This window comes from Cyanistes caeruleus, chromosome 2, assembly GCF_971803275.1.
Source record: "Cyanistes caeruleus chromosome 2, bCyaCae1.hap1.1, whole genome shotgun sequence".
Classification (NCBI taxonomy): Eukaryota; Metazoa; Chordata; class Aves; order Passeriformes; family Paridae; genus Cyanistes; species Cyanistes caeruleus.
Window position 1 is genome coordinate 111,392,648 of NC_141702.1, and position 19,697 is coordinate 111,412,344.

General features: G+C 35.8%; 1 protein-coding gene across 16 annotated transcripts in view; it reads right to left on the reverse strand.

Annotated features, from left to right (window-relative positions):
* The window catches only part of WDPCP (WD repeat containing planar cell polarity effector), a 147,560-nt gene that overhangs the window by 74,649 nt on the left and 53,214 nt on the right, over positions 1 to 19,697 (reverse strand). For all 16 annotated transcript variants that reach the window (XM_023923241.2, XM_086879147.1, XM_086879156.1 and 13 more), the window contains 3 exons: positions 13,948 to 14,062; positions 10,508 to 10,641; positions 6,044 to 6,235 (listed from right to left, as the gene is read on the reverse strand). In XM_023923241.2, the coding sequence (XP_023779009.2) occupies positions 6,044 to 6,235; positions 10,508 to 10,641; positions 13,948 to 14,062 (441 nt within the window). The remainder of the gene's footprint in view (positions 1 to 6,043; positions 6,236 to 10,507; positions 10,642 to 13,947; positions 14,063 to 19,697) is intronic.

The window sequence follows — 19,697 nt, forward strand, 5'->3', positions numbered from 1 at the left end:
TTGGCATAATGTTTAAACACATAAGGTTTAAAGGAAACCTTTCTAGACACTGCTGTTCAAATTCTGGCTGAAAACAAGAGAAACATTTCTCCTCAGATTGGAACAGATAAGCTGCTTCTCATGCATCAGTGGCCTCATGTGCCTCTTGCAGGAAGAGAACCAAGCCGAGAGACCTCTTTGTTCTGCCTTCCAGTTCTGCTGAATGTGTCTGGTATTCAGCATTCTGAAGGTGAAAAATGAATATTCTCTTTCATCTGAGAGGGAAGATTCGGGTTTCTCTGTCAGAAATTAGTTTTATTATTCATTGTTCATGCCACTAACTGGAAGACTAAAGCAGAGAGACACACAACTACAGAAACATTAATAATGCTAAGATAATGCCTTTGAAAGATAAGAAGTCTAATAATCAAAACTTTTTTTTTCCCCAAGAAGATGGTATTCTGCCAATTGTTTTTCTATCTGGTAAGTAGACACATGGTAGTAAATGTAGTGCATATTACATTTAGCATATTACTTTAGCTTTCCATTTAAAGGAATCCACTGAGATTCCTTCCTGATGAGCAGTAGTTCTCTGGAAACAAGGTTCTCCTAAAAGGTGACATTAAAACATTTAACAAAACATTTTTATATGGAATGGGAAAACAAAAGCTGGAAGAATTTCCTCAGAAATGGGTAGAACAGGTGTCATATTTGTGGAGAAGGGGACAAGGCAGTGGATCTGAAAAGAAAGAACTGTAATATCACAAGGCAGGGTGTATAGTCCATTCAACATTAAATACTCCCCATAAATCTTGGACTAAGCACTTAGCCTTGGATTTCAAGAAAAGATTTCTGGAAGTATTTTGCATGAAGTAAAACTAACTACTTTCTTTAAAATAAATGCATTAATTTAAAAATTTAAAAGTTCTATTACATGAATGCTGGATAAAACACAGTACATACATTTAAATACTGTCCATGTAATTTATACATATTTCCTTTATTAATGTAGCAGTCATGCACCACTACTGCACATTTATATTGTTTTTCCCTTGCAGTACTGCCCTGGACTCTGCCTCAGTTCATGAGCAGGATGAGGGATGCCAGGTTCCCAAATCCTAGAGCCAGGAATCATAACTATCCAAGTAAAGGAATCTGTTAATCTTTGTAAATAAAAGGCCTGCTATGCTATTTAAAACTCTCTTTCATTTTATGTTTGAGAGAAATAATAGTGCTAGCTTGTGTGAGCAGTATCACTCTTCTCAGTGAAAATCTTTGAGCACTTAAAATTGAAGTATTTTGCATAAAGAGCTGGGAAAGGATAAAGTCCACATAGCAAAACAAGTAAGAGTTTTAACCAGTAGTTCTTAAGCAGAAAATTGGCTTACCAGGCAGATGAAAAAAAAGAACACAAAAGAAACATAGAAATGAGCTTGCTGTGACTGAATTGTGTGTCTTTCAGATGAGAAAAAAATGTTTGATTTATTTTATGGATGTTAAAAAAGTGCTTATTGAATTTCACACAGTGAGGTTCCAAATAGGAACAAACATTTTAATTAGAAATGTGAAGTAGGAAGTGTGCTGCACACCAAACTAAAATAGTTTTAAATATGGCCCAGTGAAGTTGGAAGCAAAAAAAAACCCTAATCAAAAACATTTCTAAATAAAAATGAAAGGTTCCTTCTCTAGTTTACTTACTTGGCTTCATTGTATCTACAGACCTACAATCTTATTATTTAGATCTCCAGTCAACACTTATTTTCTTTCAAAATTTACAATCATCATCTTTATCCTGTATTATTCATTGAACTTCTAACCCAATGTGACACTGAGGATTTCACATTCTTTGCTGTATATGTGTGTGAAAGGTATTTCAGCCATCCAGACACACAGGGTAGATGTTTTTCTGAGCACTCCAGTAACTGTAGGACAGCTCACACAGGAAAGATCTGCTGTGCTTATTTCACAAATCCGAGGCACAATGTGAAAGCAATAACTATTAAATATTATCTCTTGGGAGAAAGAAAAATAATATTCTCTCTCAGGGAAATTATTTTTTCCACAAGATTGAAGCATAATTTCAGTCATTCCCACTAGCTCTAAATGGAATGAAAATAAGAATGGCAAAGACAAATGCAAAGTGCTACAGTAACTGAGCCCTGGCATCAGCACCTCCTCTTAATTTGTGTTTGCAGAATAAAGTTCATGTTGATTTGAACATGACTTTCTCCCAAAGCATTTAATCCAAAGATCATTTCACATCAGATCCTATTCATTCATAGCAAATTGTCTGAAATAATTTCTGGAAGATTCCTCTTCTGGTTTTGAAATCAAAACACCAGCATTATCTCCACAGGGAGACAATTTAAATAACATCCTTTGATTTTTGGTACTTTAAGGTTAAAAACACCCAACAAACCCCAAACAAAATAAACCAAACAAACTCCCAATAATAAAATAAATAAATTAGAGAATGGGTGAGTTTACTGGAGGAAATGCATGCACACAGGAAAGCAAAGGTCCAACAGACAAATACTCCTGCAGCAACATGCATTGCACACCGAAGCAAGGTCACATGCTACAGAGAAAAGCACTTTTATTTCTTCAAGGGACAATTCTTCACCAAATCTTAGAGCATTCAACAGAGTAAACACTGATCTCAGACAAAAAAAAAAAGATAAAAATCAGCAGAATAAGTCAAGATTTGCAAGAAAAAAGTTATTTCTGTTTCTTGAGGAATAATGGTTACCTGTAGCCTTAACAGTAGTAAATGCTAAAAATATAAAGCCATGTGGCAAAATTCAAATCAAATTTCTATCAAATCTAAAATTTCTACTAGAAATTTTCTAATTTCTAGTGATTAAAAAGTAAAATGTATTTCCTTCCCTAAATTGAAAAGCTGCTGAAGCACACAAGAGCCCAAACACTCCATGTGCAGTGTGAATCATCCCAGCACAGAACGTGTAGGTACAGGTGATGATCATGATGAGGGCTTGAGCTGTCTCATCCCAGAGCTATTCCTGTCCTCATCCTAATAAGGATTATTAGGCTGCCACTCTTCTGGTGGGCAGCCAGCATCACTCAGAAAATTCTTCCAGGCAGGAAGTAGTACCACATAAGTGCCCATTTGCCTTTGCTCTGCCCCAGCAGCAGGAGTGGCAGCAGCTGGCAGGATATTTTGTGGTTTCTGTAGGTCAGCACTGAGGTGATGGCTGTGGGGAGCATCCATTCATTTCCTTGGGCTTGGTTTCATAAACCAAACATGCCAAACAGCTCTTTATGGTCTTGTTATTCAGCAATTCCTGTTTTTCTCCTAATTCTATATAATAATGCTATTTTATCCAGCTGATACTACTATTTTCAAGTGAAATGTTGGTGGTATTACTTTACTACACTTCTTTTGGATAAATGCTCTAAGTAAGTTCATGCTTGTCATTCTCCTAGTATTTACAATAATCTTTCACTGGGAGCAAATTAATATTACTGGTCAAATATGATAAGTATGGATTTACTTTCATGAATAACAATGGCATGTCCAGTTTTTATTTCAAATCTGTATCTGAGGAATACTACAAATGACAAGGTATTAGAAGCAAAGAGAGGCCAACAAGCATGATTACAGAACCACTGTTTTTTTGTGGTATCTGACCCAGAGAATAACTGTTTGCAAGCTGTCTAGAAATGTTAGCTGTGTTTGGTTTTTTTCCATGTATAAGCTATCAAATGTCCTTCAGAAGTTAAAGGTGATAAGTTAAAGTTTCCCTCCAAGACTGTAGGGGAAAAATGCACCTCAGTTAAATGCAGACTGGGGGTTGATGCTAATTCTACAGATTCTGGGTTATGACATTCTCCCTGAATGTACAGGAATTTAATCCCTGCCCATAAGGAACTCAAGAGAAATCAAACAAAAAACCTCAAGCAAACACCACCATGGGTGACTCATCATGGACATATAGGCTAAATGTATAGGCAGAGTTACCTGAGGCTTCCTGAGCATCCAGGAGCTGAGTACATGGCACAGCCTAATTGACAACCAGCAAGACAGTTCGTTACTCATCTATGACTAATTTTTCCATAGCTCTGCCATAGTGCTTGGTATTTTATTGATAAACACAAGGAAAAAAAAAAAATTAATCCAAAGATCTAAGAATTAAAACAGAAAAGTAGAGACAAAGAATCAGAAAGGGGAAAGCAACTGAACAGTCAAATCCAGCAGTGCTACTTTTAAGAAAGTTTCTTCTATTTCTGTTACAATATAGGCCAAATTAAAATTATTATGACTTTAAGCCTAAACCCTCAGGGAATGTTCATTGTCACTACTGTGTAAAACACCAGTGATGTGCTTGGGACTATACTAGAGTTTAAACCAGAAAAGGATAAAACAAGGTGTATTGAAAGATGCAGGGGAATGATGTGATTTGGCAATCTCCCTAAAACATATTAAATGAAACACACAGAGCTTTAAACTGTCAGGGTGGTTTCTGTTAATTTCTTAAAAGAAAGGAGTCTCTAAAAAACCATCTCAGGAAACAGAAATTGCAAACTGCTATGGTGGCATTAGGGAGATTTCTGGAAGACATGGGGAAGAATAAAATAGGCACAGGAATGCTGCTGTCAGAACCTGGACTTAGAGAAGTCATGGTAAAAAATAAGGTCTGAAATGTTAGTAGGATGAAGTTTCATAATAACTGGCACAGGGCTGGAAAAGCTTACAAAGAACAGCCTCACATTTTAGCTCCCAGAGTAATTTTTTCTGTGTGATTTGGCATAGCTGCAGGGGAATGGAGAACTGCAGGTGTAGATCAGGCAGAGGAGAGAGATGAGTCAAAGATGACCGCAAGTAGAGAGAGGTCAATTGAAAAGAAGTAAAGAAGGCAGAGCTGGAGGTAATTTAAACTTCAATTCTACAGTGACTAATGACAGAAATAAGAAAAGAAAAGCTGTCTCAGCTACCTTTTCTCTTCACTTTCAATAGGTAGAAAATCCCAAGGGAAAAGAATCTCACTTAAATGAATATTAGTTATCAAAGTAATAGTTCCAAGACATTAAAACATTTACATCTTCCCTAATTAAAGAGAGGAGGATGCTGTTTGTAAGAGTAGCTTATTCTTAAGTGTTACTTAGGGATTTTCCCTACAGGGAAATAGTCTGCAGTAGCTAATCCAGAACAGCTATTTCACAGCTGATCCTTGAGTTTGTGCTCTTCTCCTACAGTCAGTGCCTTTTTAGTCCATATTAGAAGTGGGTAAAGATAAACAGAAAATAAAATTCCAAATACAGAATCATCTATACAAGATGTTAGTCCAGGAAAGCTTTTACATTTTAAATTCAGACTCTGGATCTTTCAGAGTATGCCCAGATAACTTCATTTTTATATTTCTACCTAATAAAACAAATTGGATTCAAACATTCTTAAACAGATTAAACAAAAATTAAATATCTGAAATTAAAACATCTGCCTGTAAATGTAAGCAAAGCAGGTGTCAGGAGGAGAGTCAGCTTGTTGCTTTGTCCCAACTCATAGCTTACATTCCCACCTGTAGATAGGGAGTTTTAACTTTTCCTTTGAGAAAAATATCAGTCCCTGATTTGACCAATACCCAAAACAAAAATTTAACCACCATCTGGGCAGAGCTAATATTTTATGAAAAACACTTGAAAGAGATGTAAATTGCCTATCAATTAACATGGCAGTGTAAAATAATTGCATCAGACATACATGCAACAGTTACAATTGCTAATTCATATTAAAGTTTTCTAGTGGAACTCTGACACTTCTATTTTCAGTTTCAGCAGCACCAAAGCTATTTCATGATAAAGACCTAATTTCCTGACTACATTTCTCAGGCTGACAGTTTTGATGTGAAAATAGTAAACACAGTAAAGAAGGTGCTTTTCTGTTAAATAAAAAACCTTTGTTTTTACTATTAGAATATCTGATCTTCCTGTCTTATGTTTTAATCATATCTATTCTTTATAGCTACTCGATTACGCATTTAAGTTGAATAGCTCTTTCTTTAGCAAATTTGAAAAAATCATGTAACAAGACAGTTCATCACTTTACCTCCAATTTGCCATGTGCACAGCCTAATAGCAATAGGTTGGCTCTGTCCCTCTGACAGGAAATAGGAGACCAAGGCCATGCTCCATCACTAGCTGCTGACCACCAGCAAATGACCAGATCTTGCATAGAGTTTATTGCCAGGTGACGTTTCATCCTTCTACCTTCTGGTCCAAGTATATCAACATAAGAAATCTGATGGAAGAAAAAAATGCAGGGAATATTGGAGGTGATTAAATAACATGGTAGGAGCAAATGGGGGTGTTTACTTTGGATGTGTGAGAAGGAATGTATATATACACAGAGAGCTGCATACATATATCTTCATAGAGGCTGTCTGTAAACGTGAAAAATATCTCCTCAGACAGAAAGACATGCTCACTCTTTTATCTGTGGGGAGGGGATTGGGATGGAAAGGAATATGAGTTAAGAAGGAATTTACTGCAATGACTCCAATCAATACCAAAATGTACAGTCATGGTTGCTTGACAGCATCGACCTCCACACAGGATTTAAGCTTAGCCATATTAAATGACAAGTTCTGCAAAGCTGACCACGGAGCTAAGGCTAGTGTTTAAGACATAATCAAATATTAAATATATTCTACAGTATTTGAGCAAACATATATCTTTCTTCTTCCTCCCCAAATTAAAGAATGGAAACACAAACATCCGCTTTGCAAAAGAACATATACTTTTCTGCATAATGTGGATGAGCTACAGCATCATGCGTAAAGTTTATGCAGCTCTTGAGAATTGTGCCTCTTTCTCAGGAAGGATTTGTGGAATTTATTATTCAAACTCTGTTATTTGGAGCATGGTTATTTGAAAACATGAGCAGTGCACCATCTGGGTGACACATGCCAAGGAAATATAGATTGCACCGCATTTCTGCTTAAGGAATTAATGGAAGGTTGATAGCTAGGGGAAAAAAAAACTATCTTGCCATTGCTGGTCAGCAATAATCGAACCACTTTCTGGGGATTAAGCGCATGGCTAAGCCTACTGGACCAGACACTAGCAAAGGGCAGGGGGTCTTCTTATCAGAGAAATGCTTCTGGAGCCAGTCTCACTACATGACAGATTGCTTTCATATTCCTGTCTGCAAGGCAACAAAGGCTGGCAGTAATGCGATAATGCCAGAGTGCAATGGGTGTTAAGAACCCGTTGCATTTATGTATTGTATTTAGTAAATAATCAGGCTCATCCAAATTGTGATCTCAGCTCTCAACCAAGGCCATTAAAATCAAGGTTAATGCTTTAATAATCCTTTGCTGTTTTTTATATGGTCAAAAAGAACCCTTTTCTATTTGCATGGTCATAATATTATTGACCTCTTCATCCCATGAATACACATAAAAAGGAACTGAAATCAAAGTAATTACCAATGTTGTTCTCTCATGGTAAACATTTAACTCCTTGTTCTGTTGCCTTCAGTAAATTGAAATGGATTTAAAAAACACAGACAGGAAAAACTTGAAAACAGTCAATATTTTTAGAATATCCTGTGTTTTACTTGTCAAAATATTTTAACAGATAAAGATAAAACATACATAATAGTTAGGATGTAGCTGCTATTTGAATTAGAATAGCTAATTTGGTGACAACACATTGATTAGGCTGGAAAAGCACATATACTTCCACAAGTATTAATTAGTCCTGCATTGTAGTGTTAGCTGTTAATAACAATTGCACATGTCGTAACAGCCACAGATCTTTGTTGACCTTTATGTCTTGCATTAGACATGTCACTCTCAAACATGGATTCATGTCACTGAGAAAAGGCAAATAATAATAGTTGGTTTTTATATTTCGCTGGTTTTCAAGACTGTAGTCATTCATATAATAAGTCTTCCTTTATTGCTTCAAAGGGCAAATAAAATTCATGGTGGTATCAATTAGAAAGGAAGAGCACAGGGAGGTTAATTCATTCATTTAGGTATGCATCGCATAAAAAACTCAACTTTAATAAAAATATCAAGCTGTGATGAGGAAAGCATGGTTGACTTGTTCTTATTATTGGCAGAACCCTGGCAGTCCAGCACTGCTGCCAATTTTGCCCACCATGAGCCTGGACATTGAACAATGTGAGATTTCTTATCATTACAATGACAATATGTCAGAAATTTAATTATATCATTATAAACACTTTCCTCATTTTAGAAACGGGACTGTAAACCCAAATACTACATTTCTCAAGACTATGCCAAAAGTCAGAGGCGGAAATGAAGGTTACAATCAAATTCCCTGAATCTTGGCTCCAGATTTTAATCCTGTGTTAGTTCTATATCAGTGCACACTACGTTTCTTATTCAATTTCTCTTGAACAAAATCTCAGCTCTAAAGAACTCTTTTTTCCCCTAAACCCACAACATTTGTAATTGTTACATACTGTTACATACTATTACAAGTTTGCACAGTTGAAATTGAGGACCATCCTATTTTTTTAGCGAGATTGACACTAGTGCTATGTCTGTGATCTTTCAGTTTTTGAAGTTTGACCAAAATCAGCCATAAAGAACTCTAAATCAATGCAGAGAGCTGACTGAATATTATTGCAGAAGTGAATAACACTTTCTGCAGTCTCACACTGGTGCAATTCTGAAGATAATAAAAATTATATTTAGCTGCCTAACTAGCGAGCCTCACACAAAAGAACATTCAATTAAAAAATGCAAATGCCTTTTTTTTGGCTGGTAGAGAAATATTCCATAGTGATTCCCATTGATTTCAAGAGAAAGCAAAGGGAATTTTGTGCATGGAGGTGTCTTGAGAAGCTCAGCTGTGTCAGCAAAGAACTGAACTTAACAACCGTATTAAGGAGCGCAACAGATACTTCTGGTTTTTCTAAACATTAAGTCAGGAGCTGTGGCCCCACACTTCAATGACAAAGGCAGTTCACCACAGCTTCTTCTTTAAAATTTAGTGCTGTTAAGAGAAAAGCCCCGCCACACACCACGCTCGTTCCCAAAGCACAGCCTCAGTGAACGCCACAGGCCAGGCACAAGGCACAGCATTTTAAAGTAAAGTATGTATCAGCTCAGTTCCCAGTGAACAGTGAACTGTCTCAAATCCACGTTATAGAGGTTGGATCAATCTTGCAAACACGAGCCATTGCTGAAAAGAGGCCCTGAACTGAAACAGCCTGGAAAATGTATTAGATATTAATCCTAGCAGAAAGTATTTCTACCAAGCAAGTTAAAACACATTATGGCAAAACTTAAATTAAACATCTTTAAAAAGCTTGCCTTGCAGATGCAAGCTCCCTTATGTGAGGAAGTAAATTACTGAGGGGTTGTCAAGGGGAAAATATTTACCAGCACAAGATTGTTTTCTTTAATGTTTATCCAGTCTGAAATAAATACAAACTCTCTCTTTTGCTCACATCTTTCTACATTTCTTGGGAAAAGGCTTGACCCTTCTTCATTCTTGCAGTGAATTGGATGCAGCCCCTTCCCTACTTCAACTGTTCAAAGTTAATTGCCTTGGCTGATTATTTTTTCATATTGTTGTAGCACCAAGCACTTCCACCTAAGGAAGTGGTGTCTGGATGCCAAAGTGCTTATGGCTGAAATCAGTTATGTCTGCCCAGCCCAATCCATCCACAACACAGTGTAATTCACCTTGAGATGAGCTTGTTCCCACTGACCTCCAGACTGGTTAGTTTAAAGCTCAGCTCAGCTCTCTCTAGGCTACCTTTCAGCTGCTGCTGTCACTGTAGTGAAGACACACCCCCATAAAAAGGGCTGCAAAAAGGGACTATTTCAATCTCCACTGTGCAACTAATGAATTGAGACACCAAGGCACCGAGTCACTTGCCTAAGGTCACACAAATAGTGGCCAGTGGTGAGAAACTACTCATATCTTGATTCCTTCTCACTGGCTTAATTCTAAAAGCAACTCTTCCAACAACACCATTATTGTAACTAGTGGGGAAATAAGGATTTCTGTAAAGAATTACAAGTCTAGGACCTCAGACAGGTGACTGAACTATCAGAGCTTCATGTGTTTGTGTCTGTCAGCTGAGCCACACTAACTGACTGTGTGTGTGTTTTAGCCCACAACATACAAGAGGTAAAATACATTTATTTAAATCTTTTACACTGAGGTTTACCATTACAGACTTTGCTTCATGCTTGTTAGATGCCAAGAATGTGCCAAGGGTCACTTACTGCTGCTCAATGGACACAAGGTAATTCGTCAAGCAGAGGTAACTCAAATGTGTGTCTGAGCCTGAAAATAAACACAGTAGAAATCTGGATCCCTTGGCACAGTATTTTAACTCTTTAACTAAGAATGGCATTGTAATTTTTATTGGCTTTTCAGTAACTGCCATTTTTAGAGTTTGAGCTGTTCTGATCAATTATACAGGGGTTTGCAATTAATGTGGCACTACAATATCAGTGAACATTAGTGATTCATGATGTACAGTTCCTGCAATACTTGCAGTCACCATTGGCAGCTATACCTTAGAGTCCAAACAAGAGAGTTTTTCCAGTCTTTTGTTTACATCAGGAGAATCCATTGCCTTTGTAAACTGAATTAAGCAGAGTTGGTTATGGTCCTCAAATGACAAGATGATGAAATTGTCTGTAAGAACAGCTGAAAAAAAAAAAAAAAAAAAAATTGTCAGTACTGTAATACCTGTCTCTAGGAATAAAACAAAGTCGTGAACACTCCACTGAGACACTGCAAAAAGCAATTTTTTTCAAGACAGTGTCTTAAATATTACACTGAAAGCCCTGTAATGTCCTGAAACATATCAGTGTGTCATCCTGTCAGGACCTTCTTGGAAATGAGAAATAAAGCCTAGGGAATACTCTGATTACATACACCTGAATAAATTATCTCCTATCAAAATGCCACTACATTCAAATATACATTTTATGCCCTTCCACATTAATTTTCATCTCAGTATCTATTCGGTCTTCAGTATTTTTTTCTTCTTATGGTTGCATCCACCAGTAATTTTCAGAAGGACTTCATATAGCTTAGCTTGTGTTAAGGTGATAAATGCAAACTAGGACTCGAGGTGTATGTGGTATTTTGACATTGTAAGGTTCCTGGTGCTGCTGCAGACACCAAGGAGGCTGTTAAATGCAGGATAAGGCTTTAGAGGGGTTATGAATTCACTGAAATCTTCACATGGGGTACCCAAACAATACAAGTAATGATGATGGAACAGACTCCCTTGGAGTTTGGAAAAGCTCAGTGGAATCCCCACTGTTATCATAGGGGGTGCTAGACCTAATTAGTTCAATATAAAAGTGATTAACTAATCTGTCAATGAAAATTACTTAGAAAACTGTATCTAGGATTTTTTTACCCAGTTATTTGAGCAGCACCCACACTTGAAGAGGTGTCTGAATATGAAGTAAGTCATTGGGGTAAGTATTACCAGATCACTGACAGTTTAAAATAAAGCTAGAAAGCTGTGCTCAGATTGTAAACTCAAAAACCTCTCCTAAAAGGAAAATGCCAATTAAAGTGGAACCAGATTTAGAAACAATCAAAACTCTCCGGAACAACCTCTGAAAAAGAAACTAAAAAAAAATTAAAAATTTATTACTAATATCCCAGATTCTTAAATCCAAATTTTATATATCCTTAAGTTAATTGACAGCTTAGTCTTAAATCTAAACATGGAAAACTGGCTACTCAGCTTTGCTTTTCTTTAGTCTGATTTATAACCACTTGCATTTTCCAACAGTCATGTCCTGGCACAACTCTGAAGTATCTGGTATGCAAATGCTAAAGGGTAGAGTTTACAGCCAAATAATTGCCTTTGAAATGTAACATTAACACCAGATATTTTGGAAAAAAAAAAAAAAAGAAAAAAAGAAAAAGAAAAAAGTGATAAAGCATCTGATAAAGTGATTCAGAAGCTATAACTGAGATCCTGCACACACATGAAAATTGAAAACCACTGAATATGGTATCCTCAGTATGTATGTACACAGTTAAAATATTTTGATGTCCTAACACATATGGTTTGCCTTAAAAATGAGCTGCAGTGCACCTTGGTGAAATTTTGCCTATAAATAATAAGAATCAGGAGAACTTTCTTAGAAGCAGAAGGATTATAAAAGCAATAGTAATTCTGTATTTTGTGCACACAATCTGACCTTTATTCCAAATGTTAAGAGGACATGCTACTCTGAATGAGAATTACAGCATTTCATAAGTAATTCTGGCAGATTGTAACCCTTATCCATTTCTACATATACACAATTGCTGAAGTAAGAACTAATATTTTTATACAGGCTTCTTGTGCTAAATGTAGAATTACTCTTGGCCAACTTTATAATCACAGCCATAATTTGAAGTCAGATTTGGAGAGATGTGCTGTTTCATTGAATTAAAATTAATTTCCTCTAGGACAACATTATCTCATGTTTCACATGAAAGGATAGTTCAGTATAAAAAATTGCATTTTGAGCACTATTTGTGTGGGTAACAAAAGCATCTTCTTTTATTGTTCATGAAAATAAAAACTGTATTGCAATGAAAGTTATTGAGTGCTTTGCTTTTACTCAACAGAGGCAGTTTTATTTCACCTACAGACTTGGGTATTAGCAAACATGGAGGTTTAAGAAAACCTTGAATAAGTGAAAACAAGGACAAAACATTATATAATGCTATTTATATAATTAGTACAGTTGTCCAAATGTATTAAAACATATTTGTTTCTTTACTGTTGTTTTAGTTGTAAGCTCATTTAGTTAGCAGTATTTTCTGAACAAATATTTCTATGCCATATGAATCCAAAGTAAGACATGATCCACATGTTTTCTTTTTTATTAGTTTTTTTAATGATAAAGTATTCCAAATAATTTCCACAAACTACTTCAATTTGGCAATAACCTTAGATTCCATGTTTTCCTACTTTTTGCTACATGAAAGTAGGAAATCCTCCCCCCAGGAATAGAGTGCAAAAAATCATAGATGGAATTAGCAGTCCAGTAATTAAGGTGAAGAGTGAAAAAAAGAAGACAAGATAGTAAATGTGTTCTTTGCTCTCTGTGGAATTAGTTCATAAAAAATGTGCAGAGGGTTAATTTTTTTATAAATAAAGATTCTACTAACGTAGTTACATTCATGCTAATTTTCAAGACTAAACTACAATATATTTATAAGAAAAGATCAGAGAGACACAGTGTTGTAGTTTCTTAAAACCTAGGCCAATATTCAATAGACACCTGAGTAAAGAGAAAATTAAATCATTAAATATCAAATCAGAACTGAGCACATATTCTCACTAGAAGGATGTAATGTGGGTCTACTCTTAAAGAATTTGGAAGGTAGTGTACATGTAATATGGCTCACACCAAAATTTCATATTCCTGCTTCTGCAGAAGCCAAGATACCAGCTGATTTCTCAGTGATATGAGTCATATCATAAAGCTGTGGAAAACAGAGACATTTCTGTAAGTTTTCTTCTGCATTAAATGAAAACTTAATTTTTATCAGTCACTAGTTAATAACAATAGTGAGATTCTGGGTATCAAGAAACTAAATCAGAACACCTCCACATAACTCATCCAGCCTTTTCTAATAACAACTTTAATAATAACTATCCCATGCAATTATTCAATTGGCTAATGTTTGGTTCTGTCCCATTTTCCCACTTACGAAATAAACATGACAAGTTCAAATGGCATGTTCACAGCGATTACAGTGTAAGAAACGGAATTTTAGAAACCCATGCAGCATTTGACAAGCCTGAAAACTTTGATGTTAAATATTCTTAAAGTGCTCTTAGTCCTGAGGGTTGTAACTATAGCATTACATGCAATTACTTGTTGTGTTTGCAAGTCCCCAGTGGCAATAATTAGTCTACCTGTTGACATACTGTTTCTCTACTCTATTGTTAATGTAGGCAATTGATTTGCACATGGGTGTAATTACCATCACTGATGGTGTCGGAGATGAGCTTCCCCACCAGGGTCCTGTCAATCACCACCTTCTCCAGCTGTGGCCCAGAAAGGCTTAGGGACACCAAAATACCTGAGTGAAAGAGGAGCTGAATCCAAAGAGAAAACAAGACATCAAAAATCATTAATAAAGTGAAACGTTCCAAGGTACATATTAGCAGCTGTCCATTATGTAGTAATCTAATTTTCAAAATTACAAAAATGAATTATCATTGATGTGAAGATGTCTTATAATGACTTTGAAAGCTTTTCCAATGAAAGAGAGAGATGTAACACAACACTGAATTATAAGGGTACAAGAACTACAATTGCTGAACACTTGAAGAAGTAGCTAAGTCCCCAAATGTTACATAAAATGTACTGAATTAGTCTGTTAAAAACAGAGATCAAAAATTTGTTCTGAAGGAGGGAAGAAATTACACAGATCACTCTATCATCCCTAGACCTGATATTTTCTGTATAAAGTAACTGCATTGCCTGCACGTAAAAAAAAATATATATAAAGTAGGGTTTAATATAATTCTATATTATTATCACAGATTAAAACCAGCACATTTTTGCTGTTCTTATTATTTCTGATCATTCATATATTGCTTAAATAAATAATTGTGCCCTACCACAGAGGTAGCTGTGAGCTTCCAATAAATCCATTCACTCGTTGACATAACGTTTTAGATACCTCTCTTAGAAAGAAATAATTTAAACTATTGGACAAGGTTATTTCAGAGTTAATTGAATATTCATGCCTAATTAATTTAAATTAAATGATACATATAATCTTGCAGACTAAGTCACAGTATTCATCAAGCTCCTTCTTATGCAATATCTTCTATGAGAAAGAGAATGCTCAGTGGGAGGAGTTATGAAAAACATTTATTTTTGCATAATTAAACCATTAGTCATTTTCTGAGTGCAACTACTACAGCAAAAGAATTCAGAAAATAAAGCCCATGAAAGGAATTCTCAGTGGAAAGACCTCTGCAGGCAAGTCCAGAGGGTCCACCAAAGGCCAGGAATCTGGGACTCCAGCTCTTACTTCTACCTAGCAGATTTTTAAAGAAATCCCTGTGCTTTTAAAAAACTTAACTACTAAAGAAACACTTGGTCTTGTAGGAGAATTTGGCATAAAAAAAATTCCCTGTTTGTTTTGTGCAGGAACTGCGAGACAAATATGGTTGCAATATAATCTTCAGTACTTTCTTGCAGTGAAATCCACTGGATAATAAAAAAAAATATGGGGGACAGGAATGGAGTGATCTAATTGGGCATGTCCCTTGTGCAATGCTCTGATCCCCACAATTTAGTCATGGAAACTCTTATTTATATATATTTTTGCTATATTATTATACCACTGTGCTCTCCAAAGAACAGAACATGTCTATTTAAACAAATTATTTTCCTGCCCTAACACCTTTATCCAACATGTTTAAAAAATACATTCTAGTGATGTGTAAAGCAGAAACTATAAAACCCTATGATGTGAAATTAATTTCTAAGAACAAATGATCAGTTCCCATCCTGTCAAAGTCTAATCATACATTCATTTGATAGATTCATATAGTCAATGTCTCAATATTCCTTGTCATGACAGATGTCCTTTAAGGTTTTGTCCTAGTAAAAATGTTAGACACGCTTACACTCATGCAGCTTTTATTACAATCTTTCAAAACTTCAATTTGTCCTTATGTTGAAGTTAGATTAGATAAAATCACAATTTATTTCCAACTTGGTAACATGAAGTCCAGCAAGGTTTGACTACAGTTGGCTATAACTGTCCAAAAAACCTGCTGGAAAAAGTGAGGGTTGAAACCCAGGAGCTACCAAACTGTGATGTAAACAACAATTTAGTGAAATTACATAAATACTCTAGAAAGCTCAGTTCTAAATAACTGAATGGATATCAGCCTGATAGAATAAAACATTCCCAATCTTTCAGGGATAGTACAGTCAGGGTGTAAATTCACTTTATGCCTATGTATTAATTTCCTGGTAATGGCATAAATTGCCCCTGTTACAGAGCTAGAACAGAAATCAATGAAAACCTCTCCAGTGTTTCATGACAAGACATTTATATAAATATAAAATGTTGTGCTAATGGGTGTGCTTTGCTTTACATTTATGAATCTAGTCATTAAACCAGTGTTATGGATTTTCAGTATTGTATAGATCTCTGTGCTATCACTATGGCATGACAGAATCACAGATAGTATGAAAATGTAGTATCATTTCCATTACTTTTATTGTTTCTCCCATTGTGCTCCCACCTTCTTTCATTTTACAGCAAAACATTCTTTCACATTATTCTCCTCAGAACTTTGAGATATTTGGGAAATCTTAAATTGTATTTTAACAAATTTTTGTTATAACTTCCTCTTGTTGGTCCTTAGGTTTAAGTTCATTCTTCTAGGAACTTTTAGAGTCTAAATTTAATAAGTTAATCAGAGACTTTACACACTCTATTGCAATGCAAGGTTAGTATTTCATCCATCTCCCTTTAAAAATGCTTTGAATTACAACTGAGATTTTAAAAAAATTAGTTTTTAGAGTTTACCATGAAGTACAAGCAGGCACTTAAATGAAACAGGGCAGCAGTGGAGTCACCACCCCTGGAGGTATTAAAGATGTGTAGATGTAGAACTTAAGGGAAGGTTTTAGTGATGAACTTTGGAGCATCAGGTCAACAGTTGGACTCACTCTTAAGGGTCTTATCAACCCTAAATGATTCTATGATTCTGTGCTATCTTTCATCAAAAATATTCTGTAAAAGAGAAAATATTTACATGCTCAAAGTGAAACCACTATTTCAATCTGCTACGTCCTGTGTAGTCTGTGCAAAGACTGTTCCATGATAATAAGATTTAAGTGCTGTTACACATAAGCTTGCCTAGTTAAGCTCATATTTTGGTGGATGGAAGCAGTCCAGTCACAAGTATGAATGAATATAAAGCAAATAGGGAAGATTGCAAACTTGGCTTGAAGATGGATACACAGTGATCCAGCTCCAAAGGGAACAGCCCATCAATGCTAAGGAATAAAAGCCAATGTAAGAGGCATTATTTACACAAGGCACTACATCATTCCATCTAATAGATATTAAATCAGGGAAAGAAATTCACAATGATGAAACACATCATAAATTTTTCAGATTCAAATACTGTGATGGGAAAAATAAAATCAGAAGAGCTATCTTCAGAGCTTAAACAGTCACAAGATGTTCCTAAACAAAATATGAAAGCATGACTTCATACCTATCGGAAGGATAAGACAGGGACTTTGTACTTGAATGTAGTCTGAGCAAAATGTTTGGGCACCTGGTTATTCTACATACTGGGAAGGAAGGGCCACTTCTCTGTTACTGAGGAGTTGAATATGAAGACTTTGATAGAAAGGATTATGTGTTTTATATGCCAAGAATTGTTGTCCTCTGAGCAAGAAAGGCATGAGCAGCAGAGGATACTCAGGGGAAGATTTAGCCCTTCCCTTCCCCGATAGCAAAGTGCTCCAATATGTATTTGAGATAGTTTTTATTAAGCAAAAGACTTAAGTACAGGTTCATGACTTATGGACTTTAGTACAACTTAAGCATCTACTTAAGTGGATCCCTTTATCCTCAGAAGCCTGAGCCTTTCACTCCTCATTCATGCAGCTCAGCTGCTTATCAGCCCTTCTACCTAAAAAGATACCTGTGGAGCAAAGCCAGGATTTGCTTCTATCTGATTAAAATTGGAAGAGAAGGAAAATATGCCTGCAAAAAATATTGCTGCAAACTGTTTTCCCTTAGAGAGCCTAACTGACAAAGGAATATGCAAAAGGAGAAGAGAATTGCAAAGCACTTCTTGTTCAAGCAGGTTCCCAGGGTTTTTCCCCACCTCTTCATTCCAGATTGCTTTCTTAGCCACCCCACTGTAATTACTGTGTTGCATGCCTTATTACAGATGAAGTTATTGTTGTTACATGTTACTGTTTCACAATAATCAATGCACTTGTACTTCTAGCTCCAAATATCTAAAATCACACAACACATTAATAGCTGTGATCAAAAGCAACCAAAAGAATTTAATATGAGGGCAGTGTTCCTCTTAGTAATTGGGGATGGGTGCTGGCTTCTCGTGTATTCTAGACAGAATGTCTTGGTTTTGATATCAAATGTGCTAATGTCACATATGTGTCTTCCTAAACCAGCTTGCTAATGGGCATTGTAGCTGATAGAACAAGCAAGAAAATATTGCTGTGTATCTCAAGTCAGAATCCAGTTCTATGTCGACAATGGCAACAGAAAAACTATTTATACACATACATAAATTGCAACACAAATACAACTAAATGAAATCAAAACAATTTAGCAAAGTATACATAAATCTTCTTCATTAGCAGGTAACAGATATGATTCATAACTAGTGCTTGGCTTTTATACAATAAACTGTATAACAATGTTGGCATGTGTTTAATTCAACATCATAATGCAAATGTAAAATGAAAAAATATTTGGAAATCAAATGTTTCAGCTAGACCTCATACATTTTTACTGCTTTATATTATAAAATCTAACCTTAACCAATGGCATAATTTCATAGGAAGATTTCTTGATTTTATGGCAAAACTTAAAAGCATTCCAAAGAATTAGAGAAGGAGACCAAGACAAGAACAGCCAGAGCTGAGCTGAATAAACTCAACAATACTGATTAAATTAATTCTTTAGGTTACTACTTCTTGGCAGAGAAAGCTGAGGAGTACAGCGGCATCTTATTGTAAAGACTTCTTGTCTTTTTCCTGTCATCCTTCTTTTATGGTCTATTTATATTCCTTTGACATCAGCTAACTGAAGATTACAGGATTATTTCAGCAACTCAACACAGGTCATCAATGTTGGGGGTCAGAAGTACGGTACAGAAATGGTGTGGGTTCAGATCCTATTGGAACAGAGCTAAAGAGAAGACCTCAGTCCTTCAGGACTCAACTAAGCTCTTCTAAATACGAGAGCAAGCTCCTTGACAAAAATCCCTGTACTGTCTAGGTTATGTTTACATGAACTAGCACATCATCTATTTCAGAAACTCTAAGCAGTGCTGGAATGCATACATAGGACTGCAAAAATAAAAGGTCATTGAGGTTTTTACGGCAATGGACAAGGAAGTAAATATGTAACTTCTAATGCTTCTAATCACTTCAATCAATGTGATTGCACACCAAAAAATTAAAAAAAAAAAAAATAAAAAGGTAATAGGATAAATTTTGATGCATAAAATGAAATACTAACTAAGGTAGGAAACCAGGCCAGCATTATGGTCATTCTAGGCAAACTCATATATAGAAGAGCCAACTTTGAGATATACAGTCATGCAATGGACAAAATAATCTGCAGGCAAAACAACTGGATTCCTCACTGAGGCATATGCATGAAGTCTGGTTGGCCATTTGCACATGAACAATTAACATGACAGCACTCTTATTTTTAGCAGATGCACATTTAAAATTACAGCCCCTAATTTTTGCCTGTGGGCCACTTCTGAGATGGAAGTGCTGGAGGAAGAGTGAGGTATTAGGAATAGTGGTATATTTAGGCTACAGAAGGCATACTGGCAGCATCCCTATGCTTGTTTTACACAAAATCTGTGGAAAATCATACCACTGTTTTAAAGGACAGTCTTGTTTTCATTGCATCACTTCTCAGTTTTCTTTCTATTTGTCTCACTCAAGGTACAGCAGCCATTGAGTTTTTGGAAG